Source organism: Myxocyprinus asiaticus, chromosome 45 (assembly GCF_019703515.2).
Source record: "Myxocyprinus asiaticus isolate MX2 ecotype Aquarium Trade chromosome 45, UBuf_Myxa_2, whole genome shotgun sequence".
In the NCBI taxonomy this organism is placed as follows: Eukaryota; Metazoa; Chordata; class Actinopteri; order Cypriniformes; family Catostomidae; genus Myxocyprinus; species Myxocyprinus asiaticus.
Genome location: NC_059388.1, coordinates 15480423 through 15505835, shown reverse-complemented (window position 1 = coordinate 15505835; position 25413 = coordinate 15480423). Strand labels below are relative to the sequence as shown.

The 25413-nt window shown below is 37.7% G+C and overlaps 3 protein-coding genes across 6 annotated transcripts in view; 1 reads left to right on the top strand and 2 right to left on the bottom strand.

Moving 5' to 3' along the window:
- Positions 1-5281: 5281 nt before the first annotated feature.
- On the bottom strand, positions 5282-8732 carry dnajb9b (DnaJ heat shock protein family (Hsp40) member B9b). The gene is made up of 3 exons (XM_051688789.1): positions 8646-8732; positions 7786-8016; positions 5282-7468 (listed from the first exon to the last, which is right to left on the bottom strand). Exons 2-3 carry the CDS (start codon positions 8000-8002, stop codon positions 7044-7046), a joined length of 642 nt encoding a protein of 213 aa, XP_051544749.1. The 5' UTR covers positions 8003-8016; positions 8646-8732; the 3' UTR covers positions 5282-7043.
- A 389-nt stretch (positions 8733-9121) lies between these two features.
- Positions 9122-16360, bottom strand: avpr2l (arginine vasopressin receptor 2, like). The gene is given in 4 exon segments (XM_051689014.1): positions 9122-13604; positions 13607-14238; positions 14240-14477; positions 16324-16360. Coding segments are annotated over 3 exon segments (816 nt in total). The 5' UTR covers positions 14356-14477; positions 16324-16360; the 3' UTR covers positions 9122-13536.
- Positions 16361-16408: 48 nt separating this feature from the next.
- Positions 16409-25413, top strand: part of apaf1 (apoptotic peptidase activating factor 1) — a 49432-nt gene continuing 40427 nt past the window's right edge. For 3 of the 4 annotated variants that reach the window (XR_007896133.1, XM_051688347.1, XM_051688346.1), the window contains exons 1-8: positions 16409-16552; positions 19468-19672; positions 19757-19946; positions 21824-22021; positions 22352-22541; positions 22658-22770; positions 23093-23224; positions 24243-24481. Coding sequence is in view for 3 of the 4 variants with exons in the window: in XM_051688347.1 (XP_051544307.1) it covers positions 19535-19672; positions 19757-19946; positions 21824-22021; positions 22352-22541; positions 22658-22770; positions 23093-23224; positions 24243-24481 (1200 nt within the window). In the remaining variant the exon portion in view is untranslated. Of the gene's footprint in view, positions 16553-19467; positions 19673-19756; positions 19947-21823; positions 22022-22351; positions 22542-22657; positions 22771-23092; positions 23225-24242; positions 24482-25413 lie in introns of those variants that run through there. The other variant, XM_051688348.1, reaches the window with a different exon arrangement.

The following is a 25413-nucleotide window of genomic DNA, read 5'->3' as shown; positions in this document are numbered from 1 at the left end:
TGTTTTTTTTTTTGTTGCATTAATTGGTCATAAAATTTGATCTCATCTTAAAGTCATAAGTATAAACAAAACACAATGTGCTTAAGCTAACAACACACAAACAATTAAAATCTTTCATGTCTTTATTAAACATCCCATTAAACATTCACAGTGCTGTGGAAAAAAGTAAGTGAACCCTTGGATTTAATAACTGGTCGATCCTCCTTTGGCAGCAATAACCTCAACCAAGTGTTTCCTGTAGCTGTGGATTAGACCTGCACAATGTTCAGAAGGAATTTTGGACCATTCTTCCTTACAGAACTGCTTCAGCTCAGCCATATTCATAGGATATTCTGTTGTGAACGGCTCTCTTGAGGTCATTCCACAGCATCTCTTTTGGGTTATGGTCTGAGCTCTGAATGGGCCACCCCAAAAGATGGATTTTAATTTTTTTAAGCCATTCTGTAGTGGATTTATGTCGATGTTTAGGATCATTGTCCTGCTGCAACACCAAACTTCACTGAGCTTCAGCAGGCGCACAGCCACCCTGACATTATCCTGTAGGATATCTAGATAAATTTGGGAATTCATTTTTCCCTCAATGATGGCAAGCAGCCCCAAATAATGATGCTCCCTCCACCGTACTTCACCATTGGGAAGATGTTTTCATGTTGGGATGCAATGCCCTTTTTTACGCCTTACGTTATGCTGCATGTTCTTCCCAAACAATTCAACCTTAGTTTCATCAGTCCACAAAACATTTTCCTAGTAGCGTTGTGGAGTGTTAAGGTGGTCTTTGGCAAACTTCAGGCACGCAGCAATGTTTTTGTTGGAAAGAAGCAATTTCCTTCGTGGTGTCCTGCCATGGACACCATGCATGTTTAATTTTTCATCTAGTAGACTCATGAACAGAGAGACAATTTGTCTAACTGTGGACAGATAAATATCTAAGCTCTTCGAGATAACTTTGTAACCCTTTCCAGCTTTATGCAAAGCAACAATTCTTGATTGTCGATCTTCTGAGATCTCTTTTTTGCAAGGCATGGTCCACGTCAGCAGATGCTTCTTGTGAATAGCAAACTCAAAATGTTTAAGTGCTTTTTATAAGTCGAAGTAGCTCTAACCCACACCTTCAATCTTGTGTCATTAATTGGATGCCAGGTTTGTCAACTCCTGTCTCTAATTAGCTTTTGTTGACCTCATTAGCCTAGGGGTTCACATACTTTTCTAACCTACTTAGTTAATGTTTGAATGATATATTCAATATGTACAAGAAAAATACAATATTTTTTGTGTTATTAAAACAGATTGTGTTCATTCATTATTGTAACTTAAATGAAGATCAAACCAGATTTTAAGACAAATTTATATATAAATGCAGGTAATTCCAAAGGGTTCACTTACTTTTTCTTGCTACTGTATTTAGACATTGTCAACTAAAAATGACGGAGCAGATTAGGAAGGTTAAATGGCTGAGTTGGACCCAATAGTGAAGGAAAAGCAGCAAATAATGGGATAGCGTACATGGGAGTTTCTTCAGTAGTGTTTAAAAAGTATAAAAAATTATTTTATTAAATCAAAATACTAATAAGTTTTTCATTTGTTTACAATTTTTGGTCAGGCTTCCATTTGTGTTATTTCATAGTTTAATGACTTTACCGTTATTCTAAAATGTGTTTAAACTTTGACTGTTACAGTACATAATATTAAACATTCCATTGAAATGGTTAATAAAGGTAATTATCTTAAATCTCAATAAATGATGATTGCTTTACTGCATTGTATTGTACAGTAGGTGTATTACTGTATAGTAAAGAAACGTGTGTATGCACACGTGTTTGCGCAGTTGTTCAGTGGTTGGCTTGAAATGGTTTAACTGTTACTGTTATGGAACATCCCGTGGTAAACTGTGGAATAGTTTCCTGCCTGCTGTGAATGATAACATGGAAAACTGCACTTGAAGGGTATCAAAACAGTCTGCCTTTTCCTCTACAGCATGTGACCATCAAGTGGTGCTAAATGTTCCTTTTAATCTGCAGTGCTTTTTTTACAAAACTGTTTCAGCAGCACAAATGTGAACATAACGTCAAAACAGTTTGACTCATAAAAAGCATTGGAAGATGACAATCGAATTTAAAAGTAAAAAAAAAAAAGAAAAAAAAAGAAAAGTAAATAAAGGAAGAATGATTTCAAACACAGAGAGGAACTCATCATGGTTATAAAAAGAGTGAGTACTGTATCTCTCTATCTAAAGTGTTTGTTCGAATCTTTCTATTGGTTTATGAGTCTGCCAAAGTATTTACATTTTCTGGCAAAGCAGTACCAAGGGCTTTATCTTTCCAAACAAAGAGCTGCCTTCCTTCCCCTTCTCTTCAACCCCTATTCAAAATGACCATTAATACCAAACCCAATGAGGGAAGGGCAGAGTAACCACAACACAGCTCCTATTCAACTTCTTTATTTACTGGCACTCAATCATAGTAGAAGAAGTTCCCAAAGTGCCAGCACATGTAAACATATCACTCAAGCTGCCTAATGACATTTACCTCGAACATGGCTCATTGATACAGGCAAGAAAACAATAGTGCTCTAATTGTTCGTGTTAGACCCGGCTTGTTATTTTATGGCATACATTTATGGCAAACGTTTTGTGGTCTTCGGTTCGAATGAGACAATCAGCTTCATTTGAGCCATGCATTTATTTTGCTTGGTTTAATTTTTAAATCCAAACTACATTCAACCTTAAGAGAAATTAAAAGTTGGGGGGCCTGGGTAGCTCAGCGAGTAAAGACGCTGACTGGAGTCACAAGTTCGAATCCAGGGCGTGCTGAGTGACTCCAGCCAGGTCTCCTAAGCAACCAAATTGGCCCAGTTGCTAGGTGTCACATATTCCCTGTTTGTGCCTAGACTTTTATGTTGAAATTCTTGTTGCTTAGTTCACCATTCCTGTTTCCTGTGTTAGTTTTGAAGAGCTTTTGTAGTTTCATTTTATGATTGGTTTACCCTGATTGTTTCCCCAGGTGTTCCTCATTACCTTGTTTTCCTTGTGTATTTAAGCCCTTGTTTCCCCTGGTTCTTCGTCAGTCTTTGCATGTGTTCTGTTATATGCCTTGGTCCCTGTGTTTGTTTCTTTATATTCTGAGTTACTTTGTTTATCTTATTAAATCAAAGCTGCATTTAGATCCTGCTGTCTTGACTCCTCGCCTCCCTCGTTACACTAGGGAGGGTAGAGTCACATGGGGTAACCTCCTCGTGGTCGCTATAATGTGGTTCTCGCTCTCGGTGGGGCACATGGTGAGTTTTACGTGGATGTCGCGGAGAATAGTGTGAAGCCTCCACACACGCCATGTCTCTGTGGTAACGCGCTCAACAAGCCATGTGATAAGATGCGCAGATTGACAGTCTCAGACGTGGCGGCAACTGAGATTCATCCTCCGCCACCCGGATTGAGGCGAGTCACTACGCCACCACAAGGACTTAAAAAGCACATTTGGAATTGGGCATACCAAATTGGGAGAAAAAGGGGAAAAAATCCCCCCCCCCCAAAAAAGGGGAGAAAAAAAAATCACAAAAAATAAATATTTAAAAGTTTAACATCAGTTATTGTTGTACTGCTGAGATATCTCTATCAAACTTTCTCTGTCGACTGCTTCATAAATCCATGGCTGTTAATACGCCAAAATCATCAATAACAATTATTAATTCACTTTGTTTTTTCTGTTCCTTATTGTTAATTAAATTTTAGCACACTTGGCTTTTTTTTTATTTTATTTTTTTATAATGGTCATGAGCCTTCGGTTGCCACTGATTCTTGTGTCATTGCCTATCCATGCACTCGGACTTGATCTGTCTTGGCCTGCACCTGAAAAGAGCCTTGACCCAAGCCAGCCCGTCCCCATCTCCTTATAGTGTGCCTGCTGTCCCTGAAAAAATCTCCCTACTCTTCTGGTAAATAAACTGCCCTACAAAGCCAAAACGGAGTAACAACAGCAACTCTGAAACTGAGAAATGGCTTCAATGTTTTTGATTGTCCAGCCAATGTGCATAATAAAAAAGTCTCACTCAGTTTTCTCTGAATCTGAGCATAATTGAGTCAAACCTGTCAGTCAAAGGACAGATCATAGACTTTTGGTTATAACTCAGTTTTGACCAAATGTATAGTTACTGCATTTTTATCTTTGCAAGGCAGTGTAGCCCTCCCAGATCGTCTTATGCTCCTAGTTTCTATTGTTCATTTAGTTTTTATGGTTTCCGCTGTCCACTTGGGTTAGCTTAGTCCTGTGTGGTCCAGTTCCTGGTTTTCTTATGCCTTGTTTTGGTTTTGGACAACAAGCATGCCTGTCTCCTCTGAATTTACCAGTGTTTCTCTACTCCTAGGACCCCCTCAGCACTGCACATTTTGGATGTCTCCCTATGTCAAATACACCTGATTGTACTAAGCTCATTTGACGAATGCTCATCATACGTTCCCTGATTCCCTGTTTGAAGAAGTATTTTGTTTTTTGAATTTATATTCCCAGTTGGCTTGCCTACATTGCCTTTTACCAAATATGCTCATCAGCTGTAGAGTTTTAAGGTCTTTGCCAATTTTGACATTTAAAGCAGTTGGGTTGATTACAAAACTTTGTCTCTGACTGATTATACATTATTTGGAATAATGTCCTGCATTTACATAGTGAGTATACTATATACACTATCGTTCAAAGGTTTGGTGTCACTTGCCTGAAATGTTTCTCATGATCTTAAAAATCTTTTGATCTGAAGGCGTATGCTTAAATGTTTGAAATTAGTTTTGTAGACAAAAATATAATTGTGCCAACATATTTATTTCATTACAAAACTAACATTTTATTTTAAAACAAAGTTTTTGAAATGGATGACTGAATAATAAAGGAAAGCAGCCAATGAGTGCCCAGCATAGATGGGAACTCCAATAGTGTTTAAAAAGCATCCCAGGGTGATATCTCAAGACGTTGGTTGAGAAAATGCCAAGGGTACATGTCTGCAAATTCTAGGAAAAGGGTGACTAATTTGAAGATGCCTTTTTAGTCACAACATAAGTACCATTATTCCATTTATGACTTTACTATTATTCTAAAATGTGAAAATAATAATATTAAAGAATGAGTATGTGACCCTAAACTTCTGACTGGTAATGTGTGTGTGTGTATATATATATATATATATATATATATATATATATATACTGTATATATTTGTTCTAGAGGAACAGAGATTCATTATACGTGTTTCTTCCCTTCTGTATGTATTCTTTTTTGTATCATTTTTACATACAATAGCAAATAAGAAAAGCATTTATTTTAATACAATGCAGCTTTTATGAAAATTAAACAGTAGAGACCATTTACACACCCATGAGAATGGTAAAAAGCACACACACTCACACATTACGTTCATTAGGAAAAATATAAGACACATTAACTACACAAGGTGCTTGTTCTAATATTGCATGCCATTCAAAGAGCTTTAATGTGAGATAATTAGAGGTCAACCGATAGTGGATTTTGCTGATACCGATAACTAAGGTCATTGAAAAGGCCGATAACCGATTAATCGGCTGATTTTTTAAATGATTATGGATTTAGATACATCAAATCCATACTAGAGAACTATCTGCAACTGTCTATCGGCATAGATTTTTGACGATAACTGATTGTTCCAAAAAAGCAACTATCGGCAACGATTAATCAGTGAAACCGATATATCGGTCTACCTCTAGAGGTAATTGCTGTAAATTGTTGTAAAAAAAAAATGGCACAGAAATAAAAGTATATGGTTCTCTGTGACAGATTTGAAAACAGATTGTCAGAAATGCCCACCTACTTCTTACAATCAAATCTTTGGACAGCCAAAATAAGTACAACCTTGAACTATCGGGAGTGCAGAATATGTTTGATCACCCCTTAATTTACATAATCTATGAAAATTAATTATTTAACATTGCTTTCTGGTGTAATTTACCAAAGTGCCCCAGGCAATTGCCTCAAAATCATCATAGAAAATGACATGGAAATGTTACATTATACCTGAAAAAAAAAAAAAAAAAAAAAAAAAAAAAAAGCAACCGGTTTACAGTATGCCATTTCCTTTGATCCTATACCGTTGACTTTTATTCTAGAAAAGCCCTACAGCTAACAGGATTCCCAAACAGCAAGGAGATTGTAATAAATATTGCACATAGGGGTTTTCCCCATCATAAGAGCCACAGCTTGCTCAAGTGTCATGTTAGCTGAGATGGAAGATATACAAATTGTGTAATGTGCATTTTAAATACAGTACCGTAAACAAAAATAGCAATTACAAGAGTTTCGATCTTTTTCAATATTGTGCAACATAATGCAATAACTCAGGCAAACCAGCCATTTACACAAATTTTGAAGGGGAACTTCACTTTCTTGACTTTAAGACACTTTGAATGTGAACAAGTACATTTCTCAGACAGGTTAAAGACTCCAGGATCTTATAATATAACCTAAAAGCAGGCTGAAAAAGGCAAATGAGCCATGCAATGGCACTTCATGGTCTCAGATGTAAACAAATGTGAAACCCCATTTGCCCTGAAAACAAACAATGTTTTTAATTTAAAGTGAAGGATCCTAAATCCTGACTTAAAGACTTAATAATGACTTAATATGAGTTTATAAATAATTGACAACCAGACTAAAGTGCCATTTCAACCTCAGGTTTTTATGTTCACAGTAAAATAAGTGAGAAGTGTCAATGCTGGGGGGGGTTTATTTTTATTTTGCCCAATGTTGCGGATGAAGTTAAGTATGTATTATTAAAGGGATAGTTCATGTAAAAATGTAAGTTATGTTATCATTTACTAACCCTCATGTTGAGTTTCACGAAAGATAAAAGTACTGTGGGTTTGGAACAACATGAGGGTGAGTACACTTTTGGGTGAACTTTCCCTTAAAAGTCAGATTTAGGTTCCAGAATACTTTCTAGAGGTCATTAACACTGATTCAAAACAAAGCAAAACAGCATTCATTTAAATTTCAACAAGCACAACCGAAAAGACATTTCCACGTGCGCACGGTTCAGGAGCAGTCGGTGTATGTATTGACCATGTTGCCCCTTCGCTGTGTGACAGTCCTGCATTGCTGTCTGCCAGAACCATGAAACCTGCTCTGTGTCCGAGTTTGGTGTCCATCAAAAGAAAACATCCTTTCCATGTCTTCAAACATGTCGTCAAAAATACCACCACCGAAAGAGTTCTGGAAGTGCCTCCTGTGTCTGGTACTGGCTTCTTCGTGAGCCTGAAAGTGTTTCTCAAAATGTCTTTCACTGTGCAAGTGAGGGTTGTGTCCAAAGATGTCAAAGTCTGTGAATAAATCGTCGAAGTTGAAGTTGAAATGTTGATGGAAGTGGTCGCCACCTTCTCTCGTGCCCTCTCTGGAGAAAGGACTGCTCCTCATCTGATCGTACTCCTGTCTCCGCTTGTCATCTGATAATGTTTCATATGCTGGGACAAAAAGAAAAGAGGAGATGTTAGGCAGAATGTCAAGAACTGACAGCCTCAGTCACCATTCGCTTTCATTGTATGGGAAAAAGCAGAGTCAGCTTTCTTTAACATAGCTCATATGGGTTTGGAACAAGTAGATGTTGACAACATTTAAATTTTAGGGTGAACTAACCTTTTAAACAACAGAATAAAGCAGCAATGTAAGTCTTTAATGCTATGGCACCATCATATGACCTACACGTAAAATGTTTAGAAAGGTGTGTCCTGATGCGTTGCTTTTTTCATAGGCATGTTGACGTCATTGACAGGGAACTCACCCTCTGCAATCTCTCTGAACTTTGCTTCTGCTTCAGGGCTTTTGTTTTTATCGGGGTGATACCTCATGGCTAATTTGTGGAAGGCTTTTTTGATCTGCCGATCAGATGCATCTTTGGGGATGCCCAGGATCTCATAGTAATCTTTCTCAGCCACAATCAGCTCTGTGATGAGCAGAATGCACACAGCCACTGTTAACACTGACTGAGCTGTTGCCATGCCTGCGGTCAGTCCTGTAAACAGGAGAAAGAGGTGACAGATCAGTTTTTTTTTTTTTTTTTTTTTTTGTGCTGGGTTTGTCTTTCAGACAGAAACATGTCAAGTACTTCTGTTTCTATCTCGATACAGTAAAGATTCAGGGCTTCCTACACTTTTGTATCAGTAGAATTTCCATAACACTTCCTGTTGTTTATGATTAATGGTAAGGGTTTTGAAAAGTAATTCAAATTCAGAACGTTAATAAATCATTTAGACAGATTTGTCAAACGGTTCGACCGAATCATTGAAAAGAGACGACAAAAAATTAAAAGTAAATAAATAAATATATAAAAAAAACAGTGAAATGTTCACGACTTTCCTCATTTAAAATTCCCTGACATTTCCAGGTTTTCCATAACCAACCCTGTCTGTTTAATAACTGCTCTCCAGATACAGCCAACAAATGATTTGAACTCCAAACTAGAAATTATTTAAAATATTAACCGGATAACAAAAGGACAGAAATGTTCTAGAACATATCTGAACAGCTAACTTACTAAACGAGTGTATATATGACAAGCTTGACACTTAGATCGTAATAACAATTAACAGTATTACCGCGAATATATAATATATTTAAGAGGATTTAAGTGTTTTAACTTACCAAAGCATGTATGTCCCAAAGTTGCATCAACAGCACAACAGCTGATCGCTCTTTACTGCTCTGTGACAGCGCAAAAGTGAATGCACCACGACTCGCAACGCGATTGGCTGTTTTCAGCGATGAATGACTAAAAGTGTTTTGATTGGTCAGACCGGTGAACGCTTTCCCGCTTGTCACTTCCTTGTGTTGTAATAGGACGGTGTTTTGAAAGCATGCCTTCAAATGACAATAAAATAATAATCTTTTATCCCTAAGATTTTATTTATCCTGTTTTAATAAGGCTGTATTGAGTGGCTAAAGTTTCTTTTAAAGTTTTAAACCAGCTCCAATGTTTATGTAATTACCTAATCGGCTTGTAGATGTTTCCATTACAAGCTCTATCTATCTATCTACCTATCTCTTTTTGTCTTATCCATCCATATCTATCTATCTATGAGGGTGAGTAAATGATGAGAGAAATTTCATTTTGGGGTAAACTAAGTTTATTTTAAAGACTCTCTAGGCAAATAATTACACTATAGAACTGTAAATGTTTATAACTCTTTCAAGATGTACAGGCTCACACTTTAAATGGTCAGTGCTTTGTATTTTAGATAATTAAAATAGCAACAGATCCACTGAAACAAGTTGCGTGATTGTTTTAAATTTTTTTTACATTCCATTCAAAAACGTGCCATTTTACAATGATAAGAGTGAAATAAATGACTACAAATAACACATTTGTACTTTTCTTTTACTTGGATTGTAAATTTTCAGGACAAAGGCAAAATGGTTACTGTCTCTTTAAGAGGGTTTCATCGCATGATTCAACATTTAATTTAGTTTAAACTTTTGAGACTGTAAAGTCCCATTATTTTCGTACCGTGTCGTGCTGTTGCATCTGTATTCATTTACTTTAAGTATTCTGTTATTTTGTGACAAAAAATAATTGTGCTATTATCATTCTGCACTGCTAGGGAAGAGGATTTCAGAGATTAATTGATTGAGATTGTGAGACTGCAGTCAGTATTAAACTTGTGATGATGTTGTACCTGAAGCACGTTCATCCATTCAGCTATTAGTAGCCTATCTGTTCTCGATGGATCTTCCGTGATCCTTCCCGTGCTGTCAAGTGAAGCACATCAGTTTCGTCTCTCACAGGATACTCTCTCATTTGTTTGTGTGTGAAATCATAAAATACAGACTGCGTCCGCTATTATACGAAACGCAATTCTGATCCCTTAAATACAGGACGTTACTGACTGCTGGCAATTGTTATGCAACACATGAAGGTTTGTCAATCAACATGCGGACCTAACCGGCCCTATTTTTGACCGGCCCAGCGGGAATTCTCCCGATCTTCCCGATTAGCCACTCCGGACCTGACTGTAAATCTGGATGTCTGTGTCCATATATAGATTTTTTTTAAATTAATGCAGTTTCTCTCTCTCTCTCTCTCTCTCTCTCTCTCTCTCTCTCTCTCTCTCTCTCTCTCTCTCTCTCTCTCAGAACAAGCTCTGACATATGCAATAAAATGTAATGGCATGTCATGAATAGGTGTGTTTACTGGTGTTTTAAAATCCCAATGGTGGGAAACAATTAACATGCACTCTAATGCTATATGATTTTGACAAAATTATCTTGCTTCTGACAGAAAACATGCGCTAATCGTCACCGATCATCAGTGTAAAGCAACATTCAATATCTCACACAACTCAACGAAAAGAGTGTGTTTCAGGTCAATTTCTCTCAATTTGTGAAACATTCTCAGCAGTTTGGGTGTGTGACGCTAAAATACGGGACAAATGGCATCTCGCATGGATTTTATACACAACGCAATTTTTTCCCTTAATCACGAGACGATTCTTTATTTTACAGGACATTTGGCATATTTCTTTTTTTTTTTGCTGTTGTTGATTTTTCTCCCCAATTTGGAATGCCCAATTTCCAATGTGCTCTTAGTCCTCGTGGTGGCGCAGTGAATCGCCTCAATCCGGGTGGCGGAGGACGAATCTCAGATCGTCAATCTGCGCATTTTATCAAGTGGCTTGTTGAGCGTGTTACTGCTGAGACGTAGCGCGTGTGGAGGTTTCACGCTATTCTCCATGGCATCCATGCACAACTCACCACATGCCCCACCGAGAGCGAGAACCACATTATAGAGACCACGAGGAGGCTGCCCCATGTGACTCTACCCTCCCTAGCAAACTGGCCAATTTGGTTGCTTAGGAGACCTGGCTGGATTCACTCAGCACGTCCTGGATTCGAACTTGTGACTCCAGGGGTGGTAGTCAGCGTCTATACACGCTGAGCTACCCAGGCCCCAATTTCTCTCTCCAATCAATGTCTTAAATTCCTTCAGTCAATGATGGCGGTGACAACGGTTGTCAGGGGCAGGAAATGGCAGAATTCAAGAGAGCGCTGCCGCGCTAGGCAGCTGCCTATATCGCCTATGCCAGGATCCGCTACTGTTAAGATGTTTGTGGTATTGGTTGTCATTACATTCATTCACTATAGTAACCATCACACAGAATTGTAATCCTCAAGTAGCCAATACATTTACTCTTTACACTGAAAAGGTGGCACAGAAGCTGCATCTGAAGTGGCATTTAGGTGTATTTACACAGTTTTATGCTCAGAGCAGGCGTAAATGCATTTACACAGCAATTACAACAGCATATATAATGTTATGAGATTAATGTTTTACAAATAAAATTATGAATATAAAAATATGAAATGAATGAAAATATGAAGTTAAACTTTCAAATATGAAACTAAATTATGAAATATATGCTCTATCCTGACAACAAAAAAGTTTAAGGCTGCTCTGAGGCTGCATTTTATTTACACAGAACCAAAGCAACATCAGAAGAGCCTTTGATACTAGGGGCCGATGTGGGTCAGAGCATAGCTTGGCTTTTATGTAGCATTGCGTCTTTACACAGAATTTTGAGCAAACCTAACGGTTTAAAGACGTCTTTATCTGCATTTTCATTAGGAATGAAAAATAACATAATTTTATGACATTAAATTGATTGCACTGGCCAAAGGTCAATCTCTAAGTTTAAAAAGGTCATTTAAAAGGATTGACAATGTTTCCAAACCTTTTATGCTCCTTAAATGAAAAAAACCCACTGCATGACCCCAATTCTACATGATAATTATGCTCAATCTTTGTTGATATTCTTTAAATACGAGTACTGTTCATTAGAATTTACAGTATGATGTGTATCAGTCACAGATAGTCAAGTCTTGATTCTACAATGGCTGGTTCATTACATGCAAGTCAAAGAGCATAATTATGACACAAAAGAGTGCAGGGAGGGGAAACCAATTACTCATATAAAGAAAACTTTGTCCGAACAACCAATGAAAATCTGGATATTAAACAGTTATACTTTTTACAGCACTGTAAACTTATAAAAATGAAAACCTAACAGATCTCTCTAACTGTAGTACAAATGGTATATTTAAGTATGAAACAGAATCAAAACTGTCATGATCTTGCCATTTGGTCTGGTTTTAATTTGTGATGTGGCAGGATTGTAACAGTTTCCTCCACTTCTCTCTCAGGTTCTCCATGTGCTTTTGTTTTCCTCTTTCCCTCCTGTTTCCCACAGGTGCTCTCAGCAGCAGTCATTCGCGCTGCTTGTTATTATTGGCAATACCTGTGTTCAGTCTTCCCTTCCTCTTTATATTCTCTTCTTTTGTCTTGTCTTCCCCGTCAGATCGTTGTGCTATGTTCAGTCTCCAGTTCCAGTCATGTTGTTTGTATCCTGTCCTGTTATCCAGTCGGTTCGTTCTCAGTTCCTTTTGTCTTGTTTTGTTTTTCTCCCTAGTAAGTTTTTGTTTCCTGTTTGGTTTAGTTTTCCTAGTCGGTTTGTTTTCAGTTATATTTTTGTCTTTTATTTCTCCCTCTTGAGAGTTTTGTTTGTATTTTGTTGGTTTTTCATTTCAATAAAATGCCTTTCATTGCCATCCTGCACCTTGGGTCCTTCCTCAAATATATTGTGACAGTATGTAATTAGATTAATGTAGCCTAATCTAATTACAAGTACTTGATTTTTGTAATCTGATTGCATAACCCCGATTACATGTAGTCCATTACTACCCAACACTGTATACACATAAAATATTAAACAAATGTGTTCCTTTGGTCAAACATTGCCTAACAGACTTGAACCATTTTGGTTTATTGATATGTATTTAGTATATTGAGAAAAACAGTTAAAAAATGTTAGAGTAAAAACTTCTGATTATCATTAACTATAATTAAACTGAATTAGGGGGCCAAAACACTAAGACATGTTGCAATTATTACTTCAAAATTTAGTAATCGCACAAGACCAAACTGCTATTTCAATCTTAGCTCAATCAATCGCACAGCCTTAATGGATACCATACCAATGTCTCCGAAGTCATAGTTTGCTGATTTGAATTTGTTTTGGATGATTTTACCTCATCATGTATAGGTAAGTGTCGCTTCCACAACTGTCAAATACCAATGTTATTTTTCTCATTAATGTGAGAAAGAGAATTATTAAAAATTAAATGTTCTTAGGAGTGCCAACCCTTCTACATTCTGTGGCTATCATTGTTTTTAGATTGCGCATTTGAATTCACAGAGTTTTACAATTTAGAAAAATGTGTTGATAATTAATTATGAATAAACCATCAGTTTTTCATATTGGTGTTTTCATGCTTAAAACCGATTTGCCGATGGTTTTAATTTGGTTAATAACTGGCCGATACATCGGTGCATCCCTAGTTGAAATCCATGTAAATTTTTCTATTCAGCATATCACTGAAACTGTTATTCCAATAATTTGTAATAAAAACTGTATTAAATTATTAGAAAGCAAAATAGTTTTTTTTAAATTTTTTTTTAAACTTTTGGACCAGACTGTAAGTTTTACTGACTTTCTGTGGGTGCCCTGATTGGACTCCATGCTGACCACAACTGTACCATGAAAAAAGGCTCCAGCAGAGGATGCGTACCAGGATGATGATAAATGTACTCGATACTCCTTTAGTTCTGGTGCATCCATCATCAGTGCAGCCCTGCAAGGTTTTTCTCTTCGTACTGAAATAAATCCCAGCACATATCTTTATCTGACAATACATCAAGATCACAGCTGGCAGAACAAACAGAGACAAAGTGACCCAGGTTATGTAAATTCTGTTTCCCCAGGGCTCAGTAAAGGTCGCCAAGCAGTAGTAAACATCCTTCCCAACTTTTTGGAGAGAGAAGATGAACGCTTGTGGAATGCTGAATGCCAGGGAGATGAGCCATGCTGCGCATTTGGCAACATGCCTGCAGAAAGAGCCTGTGAAGAATGACTCCATGGGTCTGCAGACCGCATAATAGCGAGCTATGGTCATGGCCACGATCATGTAAGTGGATGCGAAAATTCCGATCACTTATAGGTACTTTACTGATCTGCACAGCAAATCAGAGCCTTTGAATCCGTGTGTAATTTCCATGAAGAACTGTGGCAGGACTTGGAAGAAAGTGGCCACCAGGTCAGCCAGGCACAGATGCAGAAGAAACAGCTGGGTTCGAGTGTATCAGGGTTTCCGCCTCTTCCAGAGGGCATGCAGAAGAAAGAAGTTACCAAATGCACCCCAGAACAGAAGTTTTCACAAGCGCAACATGTTCCTTGTTCGAACCAAACGTCTCTTTCATGTTGGAGCTATCCTCGCTGCTGCTATCGGCCATGCAAAATTTCATCCTTAAATGAGGACCTTGATGTGAATGTTTTGTGTGTTATATTGTGTTGTGGACAGATGTCTGACAACAGCAGTTGAGGGTTTGTGAAAATTGGTCCTCGAGATTCACCAAAGCGTTGTCAACTGACATTTCAAAAGAGAACATTCAATTACACTTTTAACAAAAGCTTGACACACCTACTCTGCAGTGGTACTAAACAGTTTTTTACATTGTACATTTCAAGTCTTTTGTGGTCACTGCATTCTTCCCACAAGATAACAATTTTTTTGTAAAATATTTTGTAGAGGTAAACCGATATATCGGTCTAAACGATTAATCGGTGCTAATAGTTGCTTTTTGGAACAATCTACAAAAATCTATGCCTATAGTTGCTGAAAGATTTGTTTTATTATTATTCCTCTGTGGCTGGCGCTGGAGGATTCAACAGATTGAATGGCTTGATTCTATAGTATAACAGCAGCTTCTAGATGTGAAATACAAACAATCACTGACACCTCGTAGGGGTAAATCTGTCATCATTGACAATATTCATCAATATTTTTATCCTCAGTTCAATTCATATTTTGATTAGATAATCAAGTGTTCTAAATTGGATGTTATATCTTAACTATACAGCATTTCAACTGAATCAAGTCTCCGTAATTTCAAAATAAGAGTGCTCAGTGTGTTTCTGGCTTGTTTATAGTTTAAATTCCTGCATTATGAACTAAATCTTCATTTTTTCTGATTAACATTGGGATTTTGGTTGAACAATTAACTGCATCTGGGATTTTATTAATTTTGGACTCTTTTAACGTCTATGTCTTCGCACGTCATCGTTTATATTCTATAAACAGATTTTAAAACTTATCGGCCGATTAATCGGTTATCGGCCTTTTCCACGAACTTAGTTATCGTATCGGCAAAATCAACTATTGGTCGACCTCTAATATTTAGGCCTTTTCAATTGATCTAAAGGTGATTAAAACATTGTGACATTTATTGACTTACCAGGACAGAAATGTACAAACTTCGTCTACTATCTGATCCTTCTCTGTTATGCTTATTTTGGAAATATATTTTGACACCTGTTGAAAAATGTGCCACTGCAATGACTGCAAGCCTGTGAAAATTGTTCCTTAGTCCGAATGATATGATGCCATATGGGAGCATGTAGATGCACTTTTTTTATACAGTCTTTCTCATTTGGAATTAATATGGCATCAAGTTCATGTCCTTTTTGAACTCCCCCTCAAATCCTCCACTCTAATACTTTGCAACAAAGAACTACTTAAGAACAAATCATTATAATGATTGTAAACATGGGCACATGTATTTATTGCTTAACATGTCGATGAGCTTTTTTAATTTTTTTATTTATTTTCAAGATTCTAAATTTTAAGTTTAAATTGGTATTAATGTGCACAAGGTTAAATGTACAGTATATTTTAGGTGCTTGGCTGGTCATCATTGAAGAGTGTTCACTTTTTATCATAAACTCTTAGTCTTCACTAGCTAATGTTTTATGGTCCTGCAGTGTGACAAGTGAATTTATAAAAGTGCAAATATTTAATGCAATTAATAGCAGCCTGTTGCCACAAAAACTACATGAATAATAGTTAACAGTGAGATAACTATATGCATGCATATAGTTAGCTGTAAGCATGCAGGATATATATATTATATATATATATATATATATATATATATATATATATATAAAATTAAATGAAATTGCTGTTTAAAAAAGGTTTAGATGAAGTAGCACATCATGTCACACCGCTGGACATGTCAAATGCCAATTACAAACGTATTCCTGAAAAAAGTACACGCAATAAACATGCAAAACAAAGGTTTTCGTAACGGTCGAAGTGGATACAAATAACAATATCTGCTTAGCAATACAATATGCACCCTACAGTACTATTACAGATAAATAATCTAGAATTGTATTCTGTTTGGTCAAACAGAGAAAAATACCATGTTTACCTAGATTCCGAAGTGACTCTGCTTGTGACAGTGGCTCACGTGACTCAATGGCGCTCCGCTATTGGTCAGATCGCACTGGGGAAAAGCAGGAAGCGCACAATTTAGGTGCGGACAATCGGGATTTCACCATCTGGAGTGTTTTGAAATATCTCATTAAAAGTCATTGACCTCCGTTTATCAAGAAATATTATTTTTTATGCGAGTAATTCCTCCACGAAGAACAATACCTGTAAGTATGTCCATGTTTTTAACTAAATAATAATTTAGATTTTCTCGTAATGTCCAGGTAACTGATCAAAAACAGCTGATAAATCTCCGGGGCTGATAAACCACACCTGAGTCAACCAATTACAGATGACTTTTACTTGATATTAAACTTCCTAGTTGTCTCTTAGCCGAAGTAATATGATTTTTACTTTTAGGCGCGTGCACTGAATTGTTCGTAACGTCATGTGTTATTTGTTAAGCGAAGTCTTTTTTATGACATGACAGTATATCCACACACACGCTTATCATTAACAACACTCTAGAAAGTCTTAACACCCGTCTTGTGTTTTCGTTTTGGTTTTAGAAAGCTTGCTAAGCAGGTCGTTGCTGTTCTGTTTAGCGTCTTGTCCTGATACCCATATGATAGGTCAGGTCTGTTTTCAATATATATATACAGCTGAAGTCAGAAGTTTTTTTCACAATTCCTGACATTTAATCGTAGAACACATTCCCTGTCTTAGGTCAGTTAGGATCACTATTTTAAGAAAGTGAAATGTCATAGTAGAGAGAATTATTTATTTCAGTTTTAATTTATTTCATTCCCAGTGGGTCAGAAGTTTACATACACTTTGTTAGTATTTGGTAGCAATAAATTATGCCTTTAAATTGTTTAACTTGGGTCAAACGTTTTGGGTAGCCTTCCACAAGCTTCTCACAATAAGTTGCTGGAATTTTGTCCCATTCCTCCAGACAGAACTGGTGTAACTGAGTAAGGTTTGTAGGCCTCCTTGCTCGCACACGCTTTTTCAGTTCTGCCCACAAATTTTTTTATCGGATTGAGGTCAGGGCTTTGTGATGGCCACTCCAATACCTTGACTTTGTTGTCCTTAAGCCACTTTGAAGGTATACTTTGGGTCATTGTCTATTTGGAAGACCCATTTGCGACCGAGCTTTAACTTCCTGGCTGATGTCTTCAGATGTTGCTTCAATATATCCACATAATTTTCCTTCCTCATGATGCCATCTATATTGTGAAGTGCACCAGTCCCTCCTGCAGCAAAGCACCCCCACAACATGATGCTGCCACCCCCATGCTTCACAGTTGGGATGGTGTTCTTCGGCTTGCAAGCCTCACCCTTTTCCCTCCAAACATAACGATGGTCATTATGGCCAAACAGTTCAATTTTTGTTTCATCAGACCAGAGGACATTTCTCTAAAAAGTAAGATCTTTGTCCCCATGTGCACTTGCAAACTGTAGTCTGGCTTTTTTATGGCGGTTTTTGAGCAGTGGCTTCTTCCTTGCTGAGCAGCCTTTCAGGTTATGTCGATATAGGACTCGGTTTACTGTGGATATAGATACTTGACTACCTGTTTCCTCCAGCATCTTCACAAGGTCCTTTGCTGTTGTTCTGGGATTCGTTTGCACTTTTCGCACCAAACTATGTTCATCTCTAGGAGACAGAAAGCATCTCCTTCCTGTGGGTTGTGATGGTCCCATGGTGTTTATACTTGCATACTATTGTTTGTACAGATGAATGTGGTACTTTCAGGCATTTGGAAATTTTTCCCAAGGATGAACCAGACTTGTGGAGGTCCACAATTTTTTTTCTGAGGTCTTGACTGATTTCTTTTGATTTCCCCATGATGTCAAGCAAAGAGGTACTGAGTTTGAAGGTAGGCCTTAAAATACATCCATAGGTACACCTCCAATTCAGTACATCTCCTATCAGAAGCTAATTGTCTAAAGGCTTGACATCATTTTCTGGAATTTCTCAAGCTGCTTAAAGGCACAGTTAACTTAGTGTATGTAAATTTCTGACCCACTGGAATTGTGATATAGTCTGTTAAAAGTGAAACAATATGTCCGTAAACAATTGTTGGAAAAATTACTCATGTCACGCACAGAGTAGATGTCCTAAACGACTTGACAAAACTATAGTTTGCTAATATTAAATTGTGGCGTGGTTAAATTTGTTTTAATGACTTCAACCTAAGTGTATTTAAATTTCTGACTTCAACTGTGTATATGTGTGTGTGTGTATGTGTGTGTGTGTGTGTGTATATATATATACACATACATACACACACACACACACACACAGATTAATTATATGGCATTATATGTAAAGGTACAGGGGCATTTCCCTCTGTTACTAAGTCTCACACAAGTGTCCTAGCAAAGTAAAACAGGTGCAGTTAATCACTAACTATGGACATCTTCCACCAATTTTGACAACTTCATTTTGAACAGCATATCTATTTTTTTTTTAATAATTTAAAAACCTATCAACTGTCATTTTGCAAAAATGTATTACTTGGAAAAGTGTGCTGCTTGTACTTTTCATTTATTTAAAAAAAAAAAAAAAAGTTTATTTTAGGGATGCACCAATATACATTTTTGACCAATGCTGATTTTAACCAAAAAAAAAAAAAAAAAAAAAAACGTGCCGATACCGATATTTTGCCACTTACCTTATTTTGTCATCAGATCAATGTTTTTCTTTGGAATTATGGTTTAGAAATGTACAAAGAGATACAAAAGCTTTTCACTGTTCTAACAAAAAATTATTTCCATTGAACATGGATTGGATCCAGGGGTGGACTGGGCATAGGGAGAACCGGGACTTTTCCCGGTGGGCTGGCCACGAAACGGGGCCGAACGATATGCCAAAGGGGGCCGCAACATTATTATTTCTGGATTGGGCATTTAAATTCACAGAGATTTTACAAAGTGAGTTACTAATGAATTATAAATCAACCATTGGTTTTTCATATCTCTGTTTTCATGCTTATAACCGATATGCAGATAGTTTTAATTTGGTCAATAATTGGGCGATAAATATTGGCAGCCAATACATCTGTGCATCCTTAGTTTATTTATGATATGTGTCCCCTCTCTGAAACTCCCACTCAATTAATTGTATCCTGCTCTGTAGATGTATGTTCCTGTAGCTGTCAATTAAGTGCAGGGTTGCTGAGGAGAGAGCTGCAGCTTATGTGGAGATGGAGGAACGAGCTCGCAGCTGTCTGCTGCGCTCCAGAGCTACTCTGGAGCAAGACATCAAAGCCGCCTACCTGATGGACCACATGGTCAGCGATGGAGTCCTGACCAATGACGAGGAACAGAGAGTGCTCAGCAAGGTCTGTTGTAGCAGTAGAGCATGCTCAATGTTACTTAAAAAAAAAATAACTTAAAAATCAAGCTTCTTATCCCTGGTATTTCAGACCACGAGAAAGGAGCAGGCTGCAGCCCTGCTGGAGGTGCTGTTGAGGAAAGACAACAGGGCTTACATCTCCTTGTACAATGCTCTGATCAGTGAGAGTTATGGAGATCTAGCTAGCCTCCTTCATAATGACCTGCCTCTGCTCAGCCCTGAGGGAGAGAGAAGCTTTGCAGATGGAATGTCTCCCTCTGGTAATCAGTTTAGTTGATATTTTGCTCTGACATGTATGCACATGTAATGAGCTTGTAATGTCAGCTTTTCTGTACATTTATCAGTTCTTAAGTATGAAATATATATGAAAATGTATGCATCGTGAATGAAAATGAGATGATCCCAGAAGAAATAAAAAAAACAATAACAGTTATTAAAGGAATTAATTTATTTTTAAGGTCACATAATCTTCACTTTTGTAGCATTTAATTTTTTACATGCCTAGTATTAGTCAAGGTTTGTAGCACCAAAAATAATTGTAATTTTCTTTGACCCTTAAGGCCCGGGTATGCTTATTTTTTCTGTGTTCCGGATCAGATCGTGCCTGGTTGACCATGTTGCCTTTCAAAGTACACTCTTTTGTCCGCAAGCGAATATGAACTTGTTTGATGCAGGTGCATTATGACTGTTTTGTAATATGTAGAGTCAATGGCAGGTGCTGACGATGCACACAGATGAGGAATGTCCACGTGTCGAGAAAATCTGTCTGTGCTGATGATGAAATTTGTGTCACGCATACTGTGCGCCGAGCGATCAGCAACTCGGACCTTTAGAATTAAACTGTGAATTTTGCCACTGCACCTTTTAAGACTTCTGTGCGTAAATTACCTCTGTTACGATTGGCTAACCTCTCCACAAATGTAAAAAGTAACAACCAGTATTTGGTAATAATGGACTACATAAGTACTTGCAATTAGATTACATTACATTTTTAAATTTGCATAGTTTAACAAATAACAAAAGGAGTGTACATTGGTACTTAAAGGAAGAGTTCACTAAAAAATTAAAGTTTTTTGATGAACATTTACTCACCCTTATACCATTCCGGATGTGTATGACTTTCTTTTTCAGCAGAACACAAATTAAGATTTTTAGAAGAATATCTCAGCTTTTTTGGTCCATACAATGCAAGTGAATGGGTGCCAACATTGTGGTCATAGGTCAGCATAAAAGTAATCCATATGGCTCCAGTGGTTAAATCAATGTCTTCAGAAGCGTTATGATAGGTGTGGGTGAGAAACAGATCAATATTAAAGTCCAATTTTACTATAAATTCTCCTCCCTGTTCAGTCAGTCTCCACTTTAACTTTCACATTCTTCATGTATCCACCTACTGGGCAGGGAGAAGAATTTCTAGCAAAAATTGACTTAAATTTGTATTTGTTTCTCACCCACACCTATTATATCACTTCTTAAGATATGGATTAAACCTTTGGAGTCATATGAATTACTTGCTCCCTTTATGTGCTTTTTGGAGCATCAACATTTTGGCACCCATTCACTTGCATTGTGAGGACCCATAGAGCTGAGATATTTTTATAAAAATCTTAATTTGTGTTCTGCAGAAGAAAGTCATACACATCTAGGATGGTAAGAGGGTGAGTAAATGATGTGAAAATTTTCATTTTTGGGTGAACTATTCCTTTTAATACACTTAAAATTACATTTTCATCAAAGCATGCTAGTAATCCAGAAATAATCTCGTTAGATTATCAGAAGTGTAATATAGATTACATTACTAATGACTTTACTAATTGTTTAATTAGTAATCAGTACGTGATTTACATTTCAGAAGTAATCTACCCTACACTTGTAACAATGAATAGACATTGAAAGGTAAATGTGGGTTGTCATGTGATAATTAGCTGCTAGTTCTGACACCACAACCGTGGCATACTGTGAATGGACTATTTTTGTAACTTAGTTTTCATAAATGGTCAGCTGGATTGGGGAGGAAGTTTTAAATTCAGAAAAACAAGGACAGTCCTGTTTTCTATGATATGTTCCATTTAAAGGCAAAAAATAATGTAGATTAGTGCTTGACACTGTTGCTGTTTTCCCTGCGTCTGCATGCTAGTCCAGGTGATTCTGAGTGAAGGTGGTGTTCCTCAGAGACCCGTTGTGTTTGTGAGCCGACCCCCTCTGCTCAACCTGATCCGGGAGAAGCTCTACCGCCTGCAGGACACGCCGGGTTGGGTCACTGTATTTGGGATGGCAGGCTCGGGGAAGTCTGTGATGGCTGCAGAAGCTGTTCGAGACCGTGCTCTTATTAAGGGTAATGACATAGCGCTGTTTTCAGACATTTGTGGGATATTAAAGAATGCGTTTTTCATATTTGTACTTGTGTAATGTATTTATCCATGGGAGCTTTATTCTTAAAACCTTTTAGAATTTTTCTTTATCCTTTTTGTTTTATTAATGTTTCCATTTAATTTCATCTAATTTGATTGGGCAAGCGCTGTTCCAAGAGTGCTGGTATGTCAAAAAACAACTGGCCATACACTATAAAAATCGCAGTACTGACTGCAGCTTTGTGTCTACAGCCAAAATACAGATGTGCTAATATACTGTACTCTTGCTCATCTTTTTCTCTTCCTTCCTCCAGAGTGTTTTCCAGATGGTGTTCACTGGCTCTCTGTTGGGCAGTGTGAGCGGCCAGACCTGCTGGTGAGGATGCAGTCTCTGTGTTTCCGCTTGGAGCAGGGTCAAAGTTCAGACGTCAGCCAGAGGCCACCCTGCTCTGTGGAGGAGGCCAAAGAACGCCTGCGTTTTCTAATGCTCCGCAGGTTTCCCAGGTGAGCACTAGGGACATTTTGTCTGCAGCCAGACAGAATATGAATTTTTATAAATGTAATTTATCTAATTAATCTTATTAGCCCCTAATAATTCTTTTATTTGTGTTTTCTATCAGGTCCCTGCTGATTCTGGACGATGTCTGGGACAACTCTGCTCTCAGGTCATTTGATATCCAGTGCAGAGTCCTCTTGACCACGCGGAATAGAGGTCTGACTGAATCGGTTAGCGGTGAGTAGTTTGTTGTACCCTTTTTCTGCTAGTTTGCATAGATCAAGACTAATTCTACACTGACTCACAATAAATAAGTCTTCTGCCTGTTTGTGTCTCAGACTTAATTTAAATCTAAGGCAATGTATTTGGTTTTGAACTAAATTAAAGTATATGCATCAGAGAACAGCAGCCCCTTCATCTGGGATGAGAGATGAGTCTTTAAACAAAGTGTTGTGGTTTTTGAGATGTTATCTTGCCCTAAAATTCAGTTTGCCTCATAATTTCATCCGAGTTAATGCTTTAACTCTGTTTGTATATGCTTCTGTGTGTTTGTGTGTAGGTAAAAAGTTTGAAGTGCCAGTTGAGAATGGTCTTGATGAGGAGAAAGCACTGGAAGTTCTTGCTTTATATGTAAATGGGAAACCACAGAAACTTCCAGAACAGGCCCGCAGCATTGTCAGTGAATGCAAAGGTACAAATTACCCTTTTAATGCAAAAATGAACACAAAGCTCTTCTAAAACATGATTAAACATGACTAAGTTCTCAAGAAATGTATTTATACCCCTGGATTTGCGAGTTTGAATCTAGGGTGTGCTGAGTGATTCCAGCCAGGTCTCCTAAGCAACCTAATTGGCCCGGTTGCTAGGGAGGGTAGAGTCACATGGGGCAACCTCCTCTTGGTTGCGATTAGTGGTTCTCGCTCTCAATGGGGCGTGTGGTAAGTTGTGCGTCGATCGCGGAGAGTAGCATGAGCCTCCAGATGTGGATTCTCCGCGGTGTCATGCACAACAAGCCACGTAATAAGATGCACGGCTTGACGGTCTCAGAAGCGGAGGCAACTGAGACTTGTCCTCCGCCTCCCGGATTGAGGTGAGTAACCGCTCCACCACAAGGACCTACTAAGTAGTGGGAATTGGGCATTCCAAATTGGGAGAAAAGGGGATACATTTTTTTTTTTTTTTTAAATGGGGACTTGTTATATATGAACTTGTTCATTGGACTTGTTGTATATGCCCATTTATATTGAATATCTTTCGAACTTTACTGTATTTACACATTTATGAAATGAAATACACTAAATAACAAGTAGAGAAAATTGTTAGGTAAAATTATTAAACTAGACTCTAACGGAAAGTTTGCCTATGCAAACTATGACTATGTGGTTGCCATAGTGTTCTGAGTGGTTTTCAGTGAGTTGCTATGCAGTTGCTCGAGTGTCTTGGGTGATTTTTAGGTTTGCTCACTGGCCCAAGTTTCTCTTATTGTGGCCCCTTGAAATGGCTCAAGTCCCTACTGAAAATCTGAGGTTTAAAAAAAAAACATCTTCCCCGCCAAAATCGTAAGTCTGATTGCGTAATAGCACTCAACAAGCCACGCAATTTGAGGTGTCATTCCATGTCCATAGCGCAAAAGGTGTGGGACAAGTTGAATACTTAGCTGGCTACACTAACAATACATGCACCCACTGCAAATATTTCTCCTCCTGTAGGCTCTCCTCTGGTGGTGTCTCTGATTGGAGCTCTGTTGAGAGATTTTCCAGACCGCTGGGGCTACTACCTGCGGCAGCTGCAGAAGAAGCAGTTCAAGCGGATCTGTAAGTCTTCATCCTATGACTATGATGCTCTGGATCAGGCCATGGATGCCAGCCTGCAGGTCCTGGAAGATGAACACCGAGATCTGTACAGAGACCTGAGTGTCATGCAGAAAGACGTTAAAGTGCCTGCTAAGGTCAGTCACAAAATCACTGTCACCAACAATTAAAGTGATGAACTATTTTGATGTTCTATTCATTATTTATTATTTATTTATAATCCACTTTAAGTGGTGTTTGCAACGGGCTGTCAAAATCTTTGGTTGTGTTTAAGCTGAAGTGTGTAATTTTTATGTTAAAATGTGTTGTCCTCTCCCAACTTAATATGTGGAGACAAGTATAAAAAAGGCACATGTAGGTTGATTCCCCTGAAAATACTAACAACGTGTCTCTTTGGTGCTGTTAAAATATTGTTTTTATATATATTTATCTTGTTTTTTTTTTTTTTTGAGCATATTGACAGCAACATTGGCTCAGTCAATGGCTTGAGTTTGGGGCGGGACCTTTTGTTTGGCTAACCAATGACAGATGGAGGGACTAGACACTGATAGCACACAAACATCACCCAGACGTCTATTTGATGTACAGTTGTGCTCAAAAGTTTGCATACCCTGGCAGAAATTTTGAAAATATGACTGATCATGCAAAAAAAAACTGTCTTTTATTTAAAGATAGTGATCATATGAAGCCATTTATTATCACATAGTTGTTTGGCTCCTTTTTAAATCATAATGATAACAGAAATCATCCAAATGGCCCTGATCAAAAGTTTACATACCCTTGTATGTTTGGCCTTGTTACAGACACACAAGGTGACACACACAGGTTTAAATGGCAATTAAAGGTTAATTTCCCACACCTGTGGCTTTTTAAATTGCAATTAGTGTCTGTGTATAAATAGTCAATGAGTTTGTTAGCTCTCACATGGATGCACTGAGCAGGCTAGATACTGAGCCATGGGGAGCAGAAAAGAACTGTCAAAAGACCTGTGTAACAAGGTAATGGAACTTTATAAAGATGGAAAAGGATATAAAAAGATTTGAAGGATCTGTTCAATCACTTATTAAAA

Bases quoted from the DNA above. Each gene is read 5' to 3' on its own strand.
- dnajb9b (XM_051688789.1), bottom strand. From the start codon at position 8,002: ATGGCAACAGCTCAGTCAGTGTTAACAGTGGCTGTGTGCATTCTGCTC. The intron at 7,469-7,785 runs GTGAGTTCCCTG...TTTTTGTCCCAG, and splicing joins GTTCAGAGAGATTGCAGAGG to CATATGAAACATTATCAGAT.